At 40.6% G+C, this 20,383-nt stretch overlaps 1 protein-coding gene across 1 annotated transcript in view; it reads right to left on the bottom strand.

Annotated features, from left to right (window-relative positions):
* The window catches only part of LOC132843902 (gamma-aminobutyric acid receptor subunit gamma-3), a 124,167-nt gene that overhangs the window by 38,948 nt on the left and 64,836 nt on the right, over positions 1–20,383 (bottom strand). Inside the window, exon 4 of the mRNA XM_060867025.1 lies at positions 4,726–4,946. Within this exon, the coding sequence (XP_060723008.1) occupies positions 4,726–4,946 (221 nt within the window). The remainder of the gene's footprint in view (positions 1–4,725; positions 4,947–20,383) is intronic.

The following is a 20,383-nucleotide window of genomic DNA, read 5'->3' as shown; positions in this document are numbered from 1 at the left end:
AAACATTATTTTTTACCAGCTCTTAGACGAGACCCAGACAATACTTCATAAAACGTCTCAAGCTCAAACAGTCGCCTATAGACTTTACAGATGTTTGCAGATGTTTGTCACAGTAAACAACAATGAAGATGAATGAAGCTGATCGGTCCGTCGTCTGAAGTTTAACGCTGAGTTAATGCGAGAAAAACAAACGCTGAGATCTCAGAGTCATTAAGGCTTGTAGGAGAACTTCTGAGGAACCTTGTGGTGCTGCTTTTGTCTGCTTGCAGAGAGATCAGCTATACTGCGGGATGTTGTTCGTTCTCCTTTTGTTGGGCTCAAGCTGAGCTAAATTCCTTATTTTGATGCTTTTTGGATGCTTTGGGAGGAAACGGGATGTAATATTGTTTAACAAACGCATAAATATCTCGAAAAACTCCCAGCAGACCCACACAAACATTGGCGCACACGCGACACGCCAGACAGCGTTAGTGATTTTTGTTAATACAGTACGTGGCATCAGAGCCGTATGAAAACACAGACAATCACAGTTCAAGCGGTGCTCTGCAGGTGCAGGATGTATTTTGGGAAGATTGCAGCCTGGTTAATTCGTCTCAGGCGTAGTCGGGCTCACTGTGCCGCGGTCTATTCAGCGCAGGAGGTGGAGACGCTCTTTGGAGCAGACAGAGATTTCTCCTGCTCCACATGAAAAATTTGTTTGGTGGGAAGATGAGCAGATACGTGGTTTCGAGGCGAACGCCGTGGGCGAGTCTGATCCAGGACAAAGGATAGCTTCAGGCTTCAATATGCAGCTCTGTTGACTATCAGCATTCAGATTTGTTCCAGTGATATTTGGTCTGTTATGAACGAGCACAGGGGGGGGAAGAGGCGATAAAATGCCACTCTCCATATTAATTGCAGTCATTTGTGAAACTGGAGTAAACTCTGGTGGCATTTCACAGGCTCAGCAGAGCTACCAGGCGAGTGTCCAGGTCCGAGCTCAGGAACGAGGATCAGCTACGGTTCCTGCGGCCGCCGGCTTCTTCTTCTTCCTTTTGGGAAAAGTAAAGCGAACGTTTTCCTGCTGGGTCATTAAAGGGTGGAATCCTTCTGTCAGCGATGGAGGATAAAAACAGATCCGAATGCAGGATAGCTAAGATAAACGGATTTATTCACTTAAAAAACACAAAACAGGGACAAGGACTCGACAAACGACGTGACAAAGACGACAAAATAGGAAAGACATTTAGACAACAGGTGTGCAGAGGCGTGGAGGAATAAACCAGGGTGGGACAGACACGTGAACACAGAACATAAACATACACACATGGCCAAAGTCCAGGCTGGATCCTGACAACATCTGGGTTGCTTCATCAGGCCACTTTGCATTTATTTATTTATTTATTTATCTATTTGTTTATTGTTTTTTCAATGATTTGCCTCCTTAACCAATCACTCACTCTCACTCATCTTCTACCGCTTATCCGAACTACCTCGGGTCACGGGGAGCCTGTGCCTATCTCAGGCGTCATCGGGCATCAAGGCAGGATACACCCTGGACGGAGTGCCAACCCATCACAGTGCACTCACACACACTCTCATTCACTCACGCAATCACACACTACGGACAATTTTCCAGAGATGCCAATCAACCTACCATGCATGTCTTTGGACCGGGGGAGGAAACCGGAGTACCCGGAGGAAACCCCCGAGGCACGGGGAGAACATGCAAACTCCACACACACAAGGTGGAGGTGGGAATCGAACCCACAACCCTGGAGGTGTGAGGCGAACGTGATAACTACTAAACCATTAGTGATATTGTGTGTTTCTTTGTGATATTTCTTGTCTTTTCCCCATTTTCTCAGCTGTAATATCTCCCAATCCTGTCACCTCCATTTATAAACTAAAACTCTTCAGATCTTCAGATAATCTCCTTAAAGTTTATAATTTATTATATTTATCTTTTGGTCCCAAACCAAAGAGAGAATTTGTACTGGTGGTCTGTGACTAAACACAATTTTATCATTTTATTTGCTCCGCCTTCATCTCGTCTCTACGTAACTCTCTAAAAACGTGGGGAAAAAAAATAAAATAAAAAAAACTTGAACAATGTTTTAGACTTATGGTATCTTTGGACTCATGGCATCTTAAGTCTGTAACCTAGTGAAGCAGAGTTAATGTATCTAATGTTAGAGACTTAATCACTTCTGTATGTCGCTCTGGATAAGAGAGGGTCACATGCTGTAAATGTAGATTACACACATACAGGGCATTGACACTGAACTCGATTCCAGCTGTTTTATATTTCCATTGTTCTAACCCTCTTGAAGTAAAGAGGAAGATTCACTGCCTTCACCCTCAAACACACACCCTGAGGTTCAGACTGACCCCAAGCTCCAGTGTCCGAATAAAGACTAACAACAGAAATGTTCCTTCTGTCATGATGGAGAGATCTAGGGATCTTTCCTCACAAATCACATCACAACACAACACTGACAAATGTGTGTGTGTGTATGTGTGTGTGTGCGTGTGTTGTGCTCAGTACAGTACAGTTCAGTTATTAAGGAGTCTGATGGCTTGTGGAAAGAAACTGTTACACAGTCTGGTCGTGAAGCCCGAATGCTTCAGTACCTTTTTCCAGACGGCAGGAGGGTGAAGAGTGTGTAAGAGGGGTGTGTGGGGGTAGAGTGTGTGTGAGGGGTGTGTGGGGTCATCCACAATGCTGTTGGCAGTGTGATTCAGTGTCTGTTGTAAATGTCCGTGATAGAAGGACGGGAGACTTTCTAACTCTTCGATCTTCTCAGCTGTCCTCACTATCCACTGCAGGGTCTTTTGCGATCTGAGATGATGCAGTTCCCAAACCAGACAGGTTTTTTTGGTGATGGAGCTGGTGTTGAGTGACCAGATAAAGTTCTCCACAAGATGAACACCAAGAAATTTGGTGCTCCTGACCATCTCTACAGATGATCCGTGGATGTTCACTAGACAGTGGTCGCTCTGAGCTCTCCTGAAGTCAACAACCATCTCTTTAGTTTTATCAGCATTCAGAGACAGGTTGTTGGTTCTACACCAGGTAGTTAGATGTTGCACCTCCTCTCTGTATGCTGACTCGTCGTTCTTGCTGATGAGACCCACCACGGTCGTGTCATCTGTGAACTTGATGATATGGTTCTATTTGTGCATTGCTGCTCAGTCGTGAGTCAGCAGAGTGAACAGCAGTGGACTGAGTACGCAGCCCTGAGGGGCTCCAGTGTTCAGTGTGTTGGTGCTGGAGATGATGTTCCTGATCCTGACTGACTGAGGTCTCCCAGTCAGGAAGTCCAGGATCCAGTTGCAGAGGGAGGTGTTCAGTCCCAGAAGGCTCAGCTTCTCAATCAGGTGCTGAGGGATGACTGTGTTGAATGCTGAACTAAAGTCTATGAACAGCATTCGTACATAAGTGTCTTTATTGTCCAGGTGGGTGAGGGATAAATGAAGGACCGTGGCAATGGCATCGTCTGTGGAGCGGTTTGGACGCAAACTGTAGAGGGTCCAGTGATGGTGGTAACTGGGTCTTGATGTGCCTCATGACGAGCTTCTCGAAGCACTTAATTACAATACGTATGAGTGCAATGGGACGATAGTCATTGAGGCAGGACACTGTAGACTTCTTTGGCACGGGGACGATGGTGGTTGTCTTGAGGCACGTACTAACAACAGCCCTGCCCAGGGAAATGTTGAAGATGTCCTGCACACTCTGGCAGAAATGTTGTCTGGTCCAGCAGCCTTCCAAACTCTGGGTTCTCCTTACATCAGTCATAGATAGACATGGATAGAGTACCTGATCAGGAAGGAATAGTCTTCTTTGCCGCTACATGTTTTGCACCACAAACCGAGTGTAGAAGTCATTCAGCGCATCTGGACGGGAGGCATCAATGTCACAAGCAGGTGAAACTGTCTTGTAGTTCGTGATCATCTTTATGAACTGCTACATGCACAGAGTGTCTCCGCTGTCCTGGAAGTGTCTGTGGATTGTCTGAGCATGTGCATGCTACTGTATGCTTGTCTGATGGTTTGGGACAGTTTGGCCCTTGCTGTTGTTAGGGCCGTCCTGTCCCCTGTTCTAAAGGCTAGGTCTTTAGTTTTCAGCAGCGCCCACACTTTAGCATTCATCCACAGCTTCTGGTTGGAGAGTGTGGTGATGATCTTGGAGACGGTCATGTCACTGATGTAGCTGGTCACTGATGCTGTGTACTCAAAGTTGATGGAGTTGCCGTTGGTTGCAGCCTCATTGAAGATGTTCCAGTTAGTGCACTTAAAGCAGTCCTGAAGAGGGGTAACGATAAATCCCGACGATAAACAGTCTGTCAGGGTGAACATTCTGCAGGTCGCTAATAGCCCCATAGAGTTCACATAGAGCCTCTTTAGCATTAGCGCTGGGGGGAATGTAAACTCTGACACTGAAAACTGTGTTATATTCCTGTGGTAAATAAAACTCCACTAGCGATGAGCGTTAACTACCATTAACACACACACACCAACACCGCTAGCCTTTCGGTAATAGTAACTCTGGCTAGGTTTGAATAATTTACAGAATTACAATTTTATTATTAGCAGTAGTTTAGAATTTCAACATTGCCCTTTAGATTAACAAAAAGCATTTTAAAAGTAAGGACATTCCTTATACATTTTTATTCTATATCATCTGAATATGATCTTTTTTGCTAAACTCTAACCAGTGCAGCAGGATAAAGACTCACATACCTGAGAGTATAAAGTATTTTCCCATCATTCCATATCCTGAGTAGCTGATTGGGTGTCGTGATCCAATGCGAGTCTGCGTTCTTGGAGTTTCTGAAGATTGTGTCCGGAAGCCAGATCAGTCCCACCATATTACTGTTTAGAGTTAATATCTTCATGGTGCTGTTGTATCTGAGCCGACTGTCTGTCCACGTCTGAGCAAAGATGATGTCGATCTGATACTCCTGTAGAACACACAGACATACGGTCAGAGTCCGTCAGGAAAGATGGACGTTTATTTATATAGCACACTTTATACCACAGCAGTACTGAGTTCTAGAACAGCAGCTCTGATGGTGGTGCAGGTCATATCTTCAGAGCGTAAAGAGAGTCCTGAGTGAATCATGAATAAACCCTGAATGAATCCTTAATGATTCCTTAATTCATCTTGAATGAACCCTAAATAAACCCTGAATGAATCAAGAACAAAGCCTGATTAACTCATAAATAAATGAACCCTTAATAAATCATGGATGAATCAAGAATGAATCCTGACTAAATCATGAAAGAATCCTAAATGAATCCTGAATGAACTCTTGAAGCCTGAAATGAATCCTTAATGAATCCTGGATGAATCAGTAATAAAGCCTGAATAAAGCCTGACTCAGTCCTGAATCAATACTGAATGGATTGTAAAAGAATCATAGGTGAGTCCTGAATGAACCTTGTATAAATCTTGAATAAATCAAGAATGAATCCTCACTAAATCCCGACTGAGGCTTAAATGAATCCTTAGTGAATCCTGATCATATAAACAGTCAGCTTTCACTCTGATGCTTATTGCACAGCGCTTACAGCAGCTCTGTTGATGCACTTATAAAATGTGACGTTAGGAAGAAACAGGCCCTAGGCTTTTCATGCCATGTCTCTGAGGACTGCTGACTCTAAATAATACATGTAGCTCGAGACCTGGCCTTCGATGTTACGGCTGACCCACAGGCCACAGAGGCTCGCTCTCTCTCCTGGCAGAGAGACGTTCTTTTCATTTTACTCCGAAGACTGATAAGTTTAATCAGAAAGGAGAAGAAAACAAACTGAAAACAAGGTTTACTGGAAGCTCGGCGACTGGTTAATAAATGTACAGCACTTAAAACTGTGCCTGAAGCTTTCTTGGTCTCGGGCTTCAGCATCACTCTAAAGCTTGGGGAAAAAACTAAACAATTCGATTCAAAGAAACAACCGAAAAACCGACAAAACGGTGAATCCAGAGCTGCGAAGAATAAACACGGAATTTAACGTTAGAAATATGATAAGAATTTATGTAATTACATACACAATAGTTCCCTTCTGCTGAGAGTTTTAAATAACGTTAATAAATTGATCGGACAAATCTGTTTACGTCATTAATGCAATTTTGTGACAGTTTTATTCAGTCACATGTATTAATGTATTTAAAAGGTTTATTACTGCAGCATTGAGGCTCTATAAAGACTCACAGATACATTAATTAAGGACAGAAAGTAAGATATCAGCTGGCAATAATAATAATAATAATAATAATAATAATAATAATAATAATAATAAAATGACAAAAACGCCATATCGTCGCTGTCGGGCGGAAACCTCGTATGTCCAAATTTGGTCAATTTCATATTTCTTCACATATCGATGCTATTGGTCAGTCCCCACGTGGGTCTGTTATTTTTACAAGTTATTAACCAATCTAAAGTCTTGAAAATAGCTTGAGCGCAAATCTCATAACTCCATTGGACACTTCAACTGTCCACCTCTTCCTCACTCCGTGGGAGAGCTTCACGGCATATTTCTCCTCAAGAAGAGTCGCAACGAATCAACACGTCTTCTGAGGTAAATGTCTTCAAAACACTGGGCTCAAAGAAAAAAAAATCTTGACCCCCGCTAGTTCTGGTGCTCGTCTGAGGACAGGAATTTAGCGCAAGACAATCCACTGCAATGTGGACTAAACCCTGTGTACTGCAGATAAGGTACGGCGTTTTTTTAATGTCCTGAAAAATAACGGTTTTGGAGATACGAGGATTCCGTCTGACAGCGACGATATCCTAGAACAACATAACGATGAATAAAACTTTCATTAGAATAGATATATTAAAAAGAGAAATATATATATATATATATATATATATATATATATATATATATATATATATATATATATATATATATATATAAGTTTAGGCAAATGGACCAAAAAATCACTGACAAAAGTGTAGTAGAAGAATCACAGCTGAAGGTACGAGAAAGTGACTGTTATGATTGTGATCATACTGATACTGATGTTTCTGCTAAAGTAATCTGTAATGAACTCTGTTGGTTCCTCAGGAGCTTTTGGTTACACAATTCCACTGGACTATAAAGTGTTGTAGAAAGGACGTTATTTACATTTAGATTATTTCCTGTCCAGTGTCACCTAAATAAGGATGAGGTTCATGTCTGAGTCTGGTTCCTCTCAAGGTTTCTTCCTCGTCTCATCTCAGGAAGTTTTTCTTCATCACCGTCACCTCAGGCTTGATCATTAGGGATTAATGTTAGAGATAAATAATAATTTATTTTAATTTCAACTTTTTTTTCTGTTTCTACATATATTTCTGTAAAGATTCTTTAAAACAATGTCAATTGTTAAAAGCTCGATACAAATAAATTGAACCGAACTGAATTAAACGAGCCACACAGAGGAGGTGAAGAACATTTTTGTGCATGTGGTGTTTTGATTCGTTTGTAATTTTGCGTTTGTATGTCGATTAAATCAGTCTGGATTTTTTATGTTGAAGAAAGTTGGAGGTGTCTGTCACACTGTCACATAAACATTTATTTGTTAAATATTTAATTATTATTAGCAGCTAACGAGGAAACTCCACTTGCTGTAGCTGCGATGCCGATGCCTAGTCACATGACCTAAAGTTGTTAGAGACCGAGATGACAAAGTTTAGCTACTGTGTGCAAACTGAGGTGCAAAAAAAAATCAGATAAACTGATCAGAGGAGACTAAGCAAGTTTATCAAAATGTGTGTGTGTGTGTGTGTGTGTGTGTGTGTGTGTGTGTGTGTGTGTGTGTGTGTGTGTGTGTGTGTGTGTGTGTGAGGGGATAAAAACAGCTTCTTTAGACGCATGTGAGGTGTAAGTACTAATGGACTCATTATTCTTCCCTTTCTTTGAAATACGCCTAATTCTCTCCATCCATTTCATCCCATTTCACTAAAACCTCCCGTGAGCCTTCACAAAGATGTGACATAAGACTTCTTAAGACTCCTTTTAACTCACCGACCATGATCTGGATTAACAGAACGGAAGCGTCTGTACCATCAGTATTTTCTAATAACAGAACAAATGTAATGTCCGACTTGCTCAGAGAGACGAGAAGAAAAAGAAAGAGTGCTAAAGTGTCTTTAACGCTAACAGGTGTAAGTCATATCTCTCAGTGCTGAGTAACGGTGAGTGTCACACATCCACCCTGCTCTCCAGCACCTCTGACAGTCGTTTGACCTTTCCGGATCGTTCCACCTCATTTCAATAGCGCTCTCATTTAGCAGCACCAGCGTCAGGCCATAGCTGTGACCTTTTGTGCTAAAATCTAAAGAGAGACCATGAAAAACAGAACATCACCTCAGGCCCAGAGACGCCGGAGAGGGAAACATGTGCAGTGACATCATTATCATTAGCCAGACTATGACATCTGGGGGAAAAAAAACATAATAAAGGCCAGATGGTGATGATATGTGGTTAAAGGGGAAACTATAGGGTGTGTAATGAAAGGAAAGGTCAATGCACGCTACTGCGTCTCATGGTGTTAGCACTGTAAATGAGAATAAACCTCTGTTCATAACAATGAGTCAATACTGAAATTACACACATCTGTATCCAGAGCAGTGGGAAAATAAAGGAACAAATAAACACTGATACTCCAGTTGTTGTTTTTTTCTTGTTTTTCTTTTAGGTTCAGAACTCTTCAGTACGCTGTAAAATTCAGTAGCCTGTACACTTCAGTATTCTGTACACTTCAGTACGCTGTAAAATTCAGTAGCCTGTACACTTCAGTACTCTGTACACGTCAGTACTTTGTACACTTCAGTACTTTGTACACTTCAGTATTCTGTACACTTCAGTACGCTGTAAAATTCAGTAGCCTGTACACTTCAGTACTCTGTACACGTCAGTACTCTGTACACTTCAGTACTTTGTACACTTCAGTACTTTGTACACTTCAGTACGCTGTACAATTCAGTAGCCTGTACATTTCAGTACTCTGTACACTTCAGTACTTTGTACACTTCAGTATTCTGTACACTTCAGTACGCTGTTAAATTCAGTAGCCTGTACACTTCAGTACTCTGTACACTTCAGTACTTTGTACACTTCAGTATTCTGTACACTTCAGTACGCTGTTAAATTCAGTAGCCTGTACACTTTAGTACTCTGTACACTTCAGTACTCTGTACACTTCAGTACTTTGTACACTTCAGTATTCTGTACACTTCAGTACGCTGTAAAATTCAGTAGCCTGTACACTTCAGTACTCTGTACACGTCAGTACTCTGTACACTTCAGTACTTTGTACACTTCAGTACTTTGTACACTTCAGTACGCTGTACAATTCAGTAGCCTGTACATTTCAGTACTCTGTACACTTCAGTACTTTGTACACTTCAGTATTCTGTACACTTCAGTACGCTGTTAAATTCAGTAGCCTGTACACTTCAGTACTCTGTACACTTCAGTACTTTGTACACTTCAGTATTCTGTACACTTCAGTACGCTGTTAAATTCAGTAGCCTGTACACTTTAGTACTCTGTACACTTCAGTACTCTGTACACTTCAGTACTTTGTACACTTCAGTATTCTGTACACTTCAGTACGCTGTTAAATTCAGTAGCCTGTACACTTTAGTACTCTGTACACTTCAGTACTCTGTACACTTCAGTACTTTGTACACTTCATTACTTTGTACACTTCAGTACGCTGTAAAATTCAGTAGCCTGTACACTTCAGTACTCTGTAAAATTCAGTAGCCTGTACACTTCAGTACTCTGTACACTTCAGTACTTTGTACACTTCAGTACATGGTAAAATTCAGTAGCCTGTACACTTCAGTACTTTGTACACTTCAGTACTCTGTACACTTCAGTACTTTGTACACGTCAGTATTCTGTACACTTCAGTATGTTGTAAAATTCAGTAGCCTGTACACTTCAGTACTCTGTACACTTCAGTACTCCGTACATGTCAGTACTTTGTACACTTCAGTACATGGTAAAATTCAGTAGCCTGTACACTTCAGTATTCTGTACACTTCAGTACTCTGTACACTTCAGTACTCTGTAAAATTCAGTAGCCTGTACACTTCAGTACTTTGTACAATTCAGTACTCTGTACACTTCAGTACTTTGTACACTTCAGTACTCTGTACACTTCAGTACTTTGTACACTTCAGTATTCTGTACACTTCAGTACGCTGTAAAATTCAGTATTCTGTACACTTCAGTACGCTGTAAAATTCAGTAGTCTGTAAACTTCAGTACTCTGTACACTTCAGTACTCTGTAAAATTCTGTAGCCTGTAAAATTCAGTAGTCTGTACACTTCAGTACTTTGTACACTTCAGTACTTTGTACAATTCAGTACTCTGTACACTTCAGTACGCTGTAAAATTCAGTAGCCTGTACACTTCAGTACTCTGTACACTTCAGTACTCTGTACACTTCAGTACTTTGTACACTTCAGTACTCTGTACACTTCAGTACTCTGTAAAATTCAGTAGCCTGTACACTTCAGTACTCTGTACACTTCAGTACTCTGTACACTTCAGTACTCTGTACAGTACTTATCAGTACTTAAATTTCAATATTCTGTACACTTCAATATTCTGAAGTTTTACTTATTATACTTTTTTTAATTCAATTTTCTGTAAATTTTAGTAGTCTGTAAATTTCAGTACTTTATACACTTCAGTACTCTGTTCATGTATTTTTGATGAGATTTTGTAAAGTGTCAACTCTAATTGCCTAACAGAGAAAACTGGAGCTGGAGACGGACGTCACTGAGCTGCTAACTTCCTGCTCTTACCACAAGTTTCTTTCAAATAAACCGCAGGATTCCACTTCGTTCAGCCGCGTGCTGCTTTCTCCATAATGAAGGCCATTTTTTTCCCACATAATTACATTGTGATTATGCCACCTGTCTCATATAGCTGTCTATATAATTGCCAGCATATTGGCGTTTTCACGCCGGCTCTGATTTAATCAAAACGGTTAACACGAGTCGTGAGAATCACAAGGCGTCGAGAGGCGTCGGTATTTCTTTATTTCGGTGACAGTTTAAACCCCTAAATGGTCTAAAATGGTTATGATGTGCTTATGAGAATCACTGGGCCAATTACAGGAGATAAAGAAGGAAACAGACTTTGCATTTTCACATAGTTTTAAAGACAAATTGGAAAACTCCACTTCCTGTCTAATTCCTCTACAGATATTAAATAGTATTACAGTTCAGGAGATCAGCTTTAAATCCCACAGCACCGTGTGCACGATAAGTCACTACAGCGTTTCACAGTGTGCCGGACTGTTCGGCTCAAGCTCCCATCTCAAGCTCTACAAAATGACCTGCATACAGATGAGCAATTCCCCGAGCAGGGACCCGAGGAGTCTCCGTCTGACAGAGACATCACACCGCTCGGAATACAGAGACGGCCCCCTCTGTAACCGCCATGCTGAGCTGTGTCGCACCTCTGATTTATATGGAGATAGAGATTCATCCAGCTCCTTCTTTTCCCTTAGCTCTAATTAAATTCCAGGTGCCATTTATCATTTAGCGGGAATACGGGACCAAAGCCTGGATGAATAGGGAATAGTGCAGGCTCTTATTTAAAGTGACGGGAACGTCGTGTCACATCTCCGGGGGCTGATTTGCATACATAAACACAAACAGTGTCGTGCTAAACACTCAGCAGGAGAACCGTGAATCTGACCGGAGCCCAGTTTCCATTCACTTTCTGAACATTATGGGCCTTTTTACACCTGGTGACTTCATGTGTTTTCTGTGATCAGATATCTATCCGATGGTAAAAAGACCAGGTCTAAATGCCCTCAGAAACGTTTTGGAGACGGATATAAATCCGACAGTACAAACCCCTTCAGGAGGTGGTCTGGGACGTGTTTCAGATGAAACTGGACAGGTGTAAATGAATGTGGTTGTTCAAGCCACATACGTCAGCACTAAACTCCTCCCAAACAGAAGTACGTCACTCAGGTGATCTTTCACACAGGCGTCTCGTCGGGTCTTAAAATGCGCTGCTGCTGCCAGCGAAAACGCAGCAAACAGTAAACACTGTTTTTTGTAACATAAACGTCATAACCAGTTTAATCGTCTTCTTTTTGATCGCGTTCTGAAAACCACACACACCAAAGTGTGTTCCATTTCAATTACCCCGGAAATGAGGTATAATATATTAGCATTTTGGGCAGGATTAGAAAGATCGGATCGATATCTGATTCGCCGAGACGCGTTTATGTGGTCTAATGTAAATGGAACAGTTTTAATAAATCAGATAGATATCGGATCAGAGACAACACGTGAAGTGACCAGGTGTAAAAAGTCCCTAGGTAAGCTTTTAAAAAAAAAAAAAAGTCATGCAAACTTCTCTTCCAGCAGCTCGTTTCTATTGCGTTAGAAATCGAAAGCTTTGTGTTGTGCTGCTCTGTGACGACGTCTACAGATTCACTGCGCTCGTGTTTACAGGTCGGTTTCCAAACAAAGTCAGCGTTTAAGGATAACAAAGATCTCACACACACTGAGCAACTGAATATAAAGCGACACACAACAGGACGTGCAGTTACAGGAAAACAATCCACAGCAGTGTGATGTGATATGGACACTGCAGCACATCCTGTTGTGTGATTTATCAGTAAGTGACTTATAACGATTGTTATGGCTTTATTAAGCTCTCCGTCTGTCTCCAGCCTGAAAAACCACAACGGAGCGTTCACTCCTCTGTAACCTTCGACACGGGAAACAATATCCAGAACAGAAACAGGAAATCTGCTGCTGTGAAGCGTCTGCCGTACAAGTCCCCGTGAATGAGCCGTTACTATAGAAACCACAACGTGTCCTTTAAGATTGTCGTGTCCTAGAGAACAGAGACGGAGTTTTGTGAGTAAACTGATGTAATCAGTGAGCAGGGTAAAGTGTTCCAGCTCCAGGTGTGTGTGCAACTGCTCTCAGCTCTCAGGAGGAACACCAGCCTTATTTATATCCCAACAAGCCAAGTGAGACCACTAAACCCACCCAAACAAAAAAAAAACAAACACACAAACATTGACTTTGCAAAAGATACAGCAAACTGCTCCCATGGCAACTAATATGGAGTTCCAGTCAAGGTGCTGAAAGCTAATCTGCTTCTCATGGCGTATATTCCTGCTCTCCTACACACACGGTTAATTCCCTTAAAAAAAAAAACTAAACTGAACAGCTTTATGGTAAGACTCGCTATGACAGCTTATGAATACAGTCATGAACAGGGAATAAAACACTGTGTGCTTCTGCTGTAGTGACTTAACTATTACATACAGAAAGATCTGGAGTCCGATCAAGAACATCGGGTATGAGGAGGAAACACACACACACACACACACACACACACACACACACACATACACTACACACACACATACACTACACACACATATACACACACATACACATACACACACATACACACACATGCACAAACACACACACACATACACATACACAAACACTACACACACATACACACACATGCACAAACACACAAATACTCATACGCTACACGTACACTACACACATACACAACACACACATACACACACACATACACACATACACACATGCACAAACACACACACACATACACATACACTACACACACATACACTACACACACATACAAACACACACATACACTACACACACATACACACACACAAACACAAACACACACACACATACACACACATATACACATATATACTGTACATACATACGCGTATACACACATACACACACATGCACAAACACACACAGACACATACACATACACTACACACATACACATACACACACACACATATATACATACATACACATATACACATACACACATACACACACATACAAACACACACATACACACACACTACACACACATACACTACACACATACAAACACACACATACACACACACTACACACACATACACAAACACACACACACACACACATACACACACATACACACTTAATGTAAGGAGACATTTATATAATATTTATAGAAGGAGTCTCCAGTGTCAGTGCTGTGTATCAGTCGTAGGTGAAGCAGTAACTTTGTAACACACTGACATGTGGATGAAGCGAGTGTTATGAGACGCTGTAACTCTACACTGGGAATTCCCCACTGAGAACTTTCTCATTCATACACTTTCCAATGACGGGAAAAAAAGTGCTTACACCGCACTCCTCCATCCCATCATTTCCTCCCACTCTTCAGCGTCTCTCGCTCTGTTATCTCTCCGTTTATCTCTCTCTGTCTCGCCCACACATCGCACGTCCTAGTTAGCTGCCTTCCTCATGTTTCCGTGGCGATGCCACACTTCATCCTCATCTTTCTCAGAAATGCATCTTACACAAAAAAACAAAAACGCCTCTCACGCTGTCGTCTGCCGAATCCTGTTAAAGGACGAGTGTCAGCGGTTCTTCAGCAGAACGCTTCACCAAGTGGGTCAGTAAATGCTGCCAGTTTGTGATCACACTTTCATCCTGCCTTCTGCCTCCTGCCTCAAGGTATCTGACTGGTGACTCATCCTGACGTGAACCCTGAAACTGCCCCAATCTCCACTAATGGTTAGGTTTTGTCTTTATTACAAGCTCTCAGTCTAATTCCACACCAGATTGTGTGACAGCTTCAGTTCAGACCTCTGATTAAACAACATTATTTTAATTCAGTGTGAACACACAGAACTCACATAAACACACAAACACTCAGAGCTTCTCAGAGAGCAGAAATGGGTTTGAGATCAACATTTACTCTGAAGATACAAACATCTGTGTGGAGAAATCACACTTTTCTATAAATCTATCAGCTCTAGTGTTGTAGAGAAAAACAGAAACAGTGATGAAACTCTTAAAGTTCTGAGTGTTTACTTTCATATGAGCTTCATATTAACACCAGTGTGGAGTGAGACACGAGACACGTTCAGTCATCAACACGGACACGAGACAAACAGGACGAAACCTTTTTTTTGGCTTCAGGGAAAAAGAGTTTAATTCAGAACAGATCAAAAAATCCTGGAGGGACTGAAAATGAGCCGTAGAGTCATGCAGTCTTCTAGATAAAGATGATAGCGGTGATAAATTGTACTGTTTGTGGGTGTGAGTCATTTTCAAAAACACATTAGAGGCTAAAACATTATTGAGGTTTTTGTGTTATCTATTTTTTTCTCAACTGAAACATTAATGAAGGTTTTGAAAAGCTACATGACACAACAGTGTAAATAAAAAGCTTTCTCATACGAACCACATTATTACTGTAATATTAGCTCTGAATTCTGAGTAACATCAATAAAACTCTGTTATTTATGGTCACGTGTGTTGGACTTGTTCCTCTAACAGCACAACAGTTCGGCTCAGTAAACGAGCTGTTACTATGGAAACCACGACCCATTATAACGTACTGACATTAGTGACTCCTCCTGCGAACGGTACGTGAACGTCTCCTGTGTTCGAGCTGTTGCTATGGTAACAATAACGTATCAGAGCGAGCGCATTAACGTATATAAACCTGCGCTACAGTCAGAGCTGCTGTTCAGGAGACCAATCAGAATGCAGAACTCAGCAGCAGCTACAGGACACAATGGAACACAAACAGAAGGTTACTGACTTTTAATCGTCTTTATGTCTAAAAACATTGTTTAATAAGAACGAAGAAAAACTACACAAGACCTCAGACCTACTACACAATCATGCTACACAATCACACTACAATCACTACACAATCACTACACAATCACACTACAATCACTACACAATCACACTACAATCACTACACAGTCATGCTACACAATCACGCTACAATCACTACACAATCACTACACAATCACTACACAATCACACTACAATCACTACACAATCACTACACAATCACACTACAATCACTACACAATCACACTACAATCACTACACAGTCATGCTACACAATCACGCTACAATCACTACACAATCACTACACAATCACACTACAATCACTACACAATCACACTACAATCACTACACAGTCATGCTACACAATTACTACACAATCACACTACAATCACTACACAATCACACTACAATCACTACACAATCACTACACAATCACTACACAATCACTACACAATCATGCTACACAATCACACTACAATCACTACACAGTCATGCTACACAATCACGCTACAATCACTACACAATCACTACACAATCACACTACAATCACTACACAATCACTACACAATCACACTACAATCACTACACAATCACTACACAATCACTACACAATCACACTACAATCACTACACAATCACACTACAATCACTACACAGTCATGCTACACAATCACGATACAATCACTACACAATCACACTACAATCACTACACAATCACACTACAATCACTACACAGTCATGCTACACAATCACGATACAATCACTACACAATCACACTACAATCACTACACAGTCATGCTACACAATCACTACACAATCACACTACAATCACTACACAATCACACTACAATCACTACACAATCACTACACAATCACACTACAATCACTACACAATCACACTACAATCACTACACAGTCATGCTATACAATCACGCTACAATCACTACACAATCACTACACAATCACTACACAATCACACTACAATCACTACACAATCACTACACAATCACACTACAATCACACTACAATCACTACACAATCATGCTACACAATCACACTACAATCACTACACAATCACTACACAATCATGCTACACAATCACACTACAATCACCACACAATCACTACACAATCACACTACAATCACTACACAATCACTACACAATCACACTACAATAACTACACAATCACTACACAATCACCACACAATCACGCTACAATCACTACACAATCACACTACAATCACCACACAATCACTACACAATCACACTACAATCACTACACAATCACTACACAATCACACTACAATAACTACACAATCACTACACAATCACCACACAATCACGCTACAATCACTACACAATCACACTACAATCACTACACAATCACTACACAATCACTACACAATCACACTACAATCACTACACAATCACTACACAATCATGCTACACAATCACACTACAATCACCACACAATCACTACACAATCACACTACAATCACTACACAATCACTACACAATCACACTACAATAACTACACAATCACTACACAATCACCACACAATCACGCTACAATCACTACACAATCACACTACAATCACTACACAATCACTACACAATCACTACACAATCACTACACAATCACACTACAATCACTACACAATCACTACACAATCACACTACAATCACTACACAATCATGCTTCACAATCACACTACAATCACTACACAATCATGCTACACAATCACTACACAACCACACTACACACCAAAACTACACAATCACTACACAATCACTACACAATCACACTACAATCACTACACAATCACACTACATACAATCACTACACAACCACACTACACAATCACACAACACACCAAAACTACACAACCACTACATAATCACTGCACAATCACACTACACAATCATGATACACAATCATTACACAATCATTATACAATCACACTACACAACCACTACACAATCACACTACACACCAAAACTACACAATCACGATACACAATCAGTACACAATCACTACACAATCATAATACAAAATCACTACACAATCACACTATACACCAAAACTACACAATCATAGTACACAATCAGTACACAATCACTACACAGTCATAGTACACAATCAGTACACAATCAGTACACAATCAGTATACAATCACTACACAATCACTACACAATACACCCACAGTGCATCCCCACAGCGAGCGAGTGTTTAGTGTGTATGAGGGAATCAGAGCAGGAAGCAGGAGAACAGAGAGAAACTCCACACGCTTCATTAGACGTGGAATCAGGATCATGAGAGATTAAAGTGAGGAAGGAGCAGAGATAAAACACAGGGTTTCTCTAATAGGACAATATTTACTTCCACTGATGGGAAAAATAAACAAACTAAATAAAGAAATAAAAAGAAAAATCTAAAGAAAGAAAGCAAATGTAAAAAAGTGTGAAAATGAAAGAAAGAAAAACAAGAAAGATTTTTAAATCATCTGAAACAGCAACAACTGGCTTTTGATTGTGATGTTTATTTCTGTATTTATGTTTGTTTGTTTGTTTGTTTGTTTGTTTGTTTGTCCAAGCAGTGAGGAATAAAGAACCCGGTTCTGTAGGCGAGACACAGCGGCTTCCCTCCACACCTTCGGCTCTGACCTACATTCTGATTTTAGTCTGATTAAAACTAATGACTTCCCTGAACTCAGAGCACCGAGGATCCGACAGCAGGCCACGCCCACATTCAGCCTCCAACACCACCACCAGCAACACCAACCCTCACGTACACACTAAACTCCACACAAAGCCGAACATTCACACAAACAGTAACACAAACATTAACGTTTACTACACATAAATACAACACTCTTATTTATAAACAACATGTCAATCAGTTCTAAATGGGCGGAGCTTCATTTACTCAAACAGTTAAATTCACATAAAACTTGAAATACAAATAAATAAATTCACAAATGAAACTCGTTGAAGAAAGAAAAAATAAGGAAAATAAAAAAGTACACAATTCTTATGTCACAAACAAAGTGGGCGGAGCCTAATTATATTAGATTACTGTATCTCAGGAACTGTAAATCTGATGGAGCGGAAATTTGGTGTCTCTGCGTTGATCTGTGTAGATTTTCATTGATAACCTAATTAATTTTAAAAAATGGCCACCGTCAGCCAATCAGCTTTCAGCAGGTGTTTCACAGGGTTAATACTGAGAAAGAAATGAATTAATTAAGAAAGAAAGAAAGAAAGAAAGAAAGAAAGAAAGAAAGAAAGAAAGAAAGAAAGAAAGGGAAGTAAGAGAGTATATAGGAAATAAAGAAAGAGAGCAAAAGAAAAAAAATGTAAACATTTATCATTTTGAATAAATAATATTTAATGCAAGAAGAAACAAAAAATGTTGAGAAAATGAAACAGCAAGTTTTATATCCAACACTTAACTGTTACATTTACATTAATGACACAATGTTCAGTTTAACTCCAATTAAGAATAAATGACTCTTAAAGGTGGGGTGTACGTTGTTTGAGAAATGCTTCAGAAAACTGTAGCCAATGAGCAGAAAGGGGCGTGTCTTGTCAATATGGGCGGAGAGAGTGTTCAGTGCGCATGTGTGACATTAGCATAAAGAGGTTTTAACATTGACATGGAGGATAAAAACAAAAAAAGAAAGAGAAGAAAGACTTACGATAAGGTAAGAAGTAGGACGTGTTAATATAGGATCAGCTTTCCAGCGCTGGAGAGAACTGAAGGAGCAGGAAGTTGGTCACATATTCACAGATTGGAGTTTCCTGAGTCAATAACTCCTGAGCTAAACACTGTTACTACACAAATAACACCTCTTTTCTATCGTAGTAATGTAGAGACGCAGCTACAACCGTGTTTTGTGTAGTAACAGTGTTTAGCTCAGGAGTTATTGACTCGGGAAACTCCAATCTGTGAATGTGTGACCAACTTTACTTAAGACGCCGAGGCGCTTTTTTCCAAAAAAGTGGTAAACCGAGGCACTGGGTTACGTATGTATGTGTGGGCGGAGCTATCAATACAGGGGTGGGACCCGTTTGGGTTAGGGGCGTGTTTGTTTTGGTGATTTTATATGTCAACATTGGCTTTCAAACAACGGAGACCCCACCTTTAATGAGGCATTATAATGAAGCTGCACATTTAGTATCATACAAAAGCGACAACATTTTGACTCCGCCCACTTTTTTACAACATGCTCGTATGAAGGTCGTAAATCCTTAGCAGAACCTGTAACACATTTCTGCCAGTGTTTGTGTTTTTATCTTTAATTAATCTGCACCGTAATGTGAAGCTCGTCTCGTTTCCTGCCTAAAAGTTTTTAGCGCCAGTTCTGAAGCAGCGCATATTAATCATGTAAAAGGATCTGATAGGGTTTGTTAGTCTGTACAGCTGCTGTGTGGTTAATATGTGTATAATGATCACTTTGCTGCTGGTAATGTGAATATAATAAGTACTTAATTTAGTGTATCATGTACTAAATCCTCAGAATTAACCTCAGGAGCTTTTCAAGTTGAGATAAAGTCCGTGTCCAGACTCAGACTAAAGGAAAAATAAATTGCTTCTGCACCTGGATGTGTGTGTGCACCTGAATGTGTGTGTGCACCTGAATGTGTGTGTGCACCTGGATGTGTGTGTGCACCTGGATGTGTGTGTGCACCTGTACGA

This window comes from Tachysurus vachellii, chromosome 4 (genome assembly GCF_030014155.1).
Source record: "Tachysurus vachellii isolate PV-2020 chromosome 4, HZAU_Pvac_v1, whole genome shotgun sequence".
Lineage (NCBI taxonomy): Eukaryota > Metazoa > Chordata > Actinopteri > Siluriformes > Bagridae > Tachysurus > Tachysurus vachellii.
This window is presented reverse-complemented; position numbering and strand designations above follow the sequence as displayed.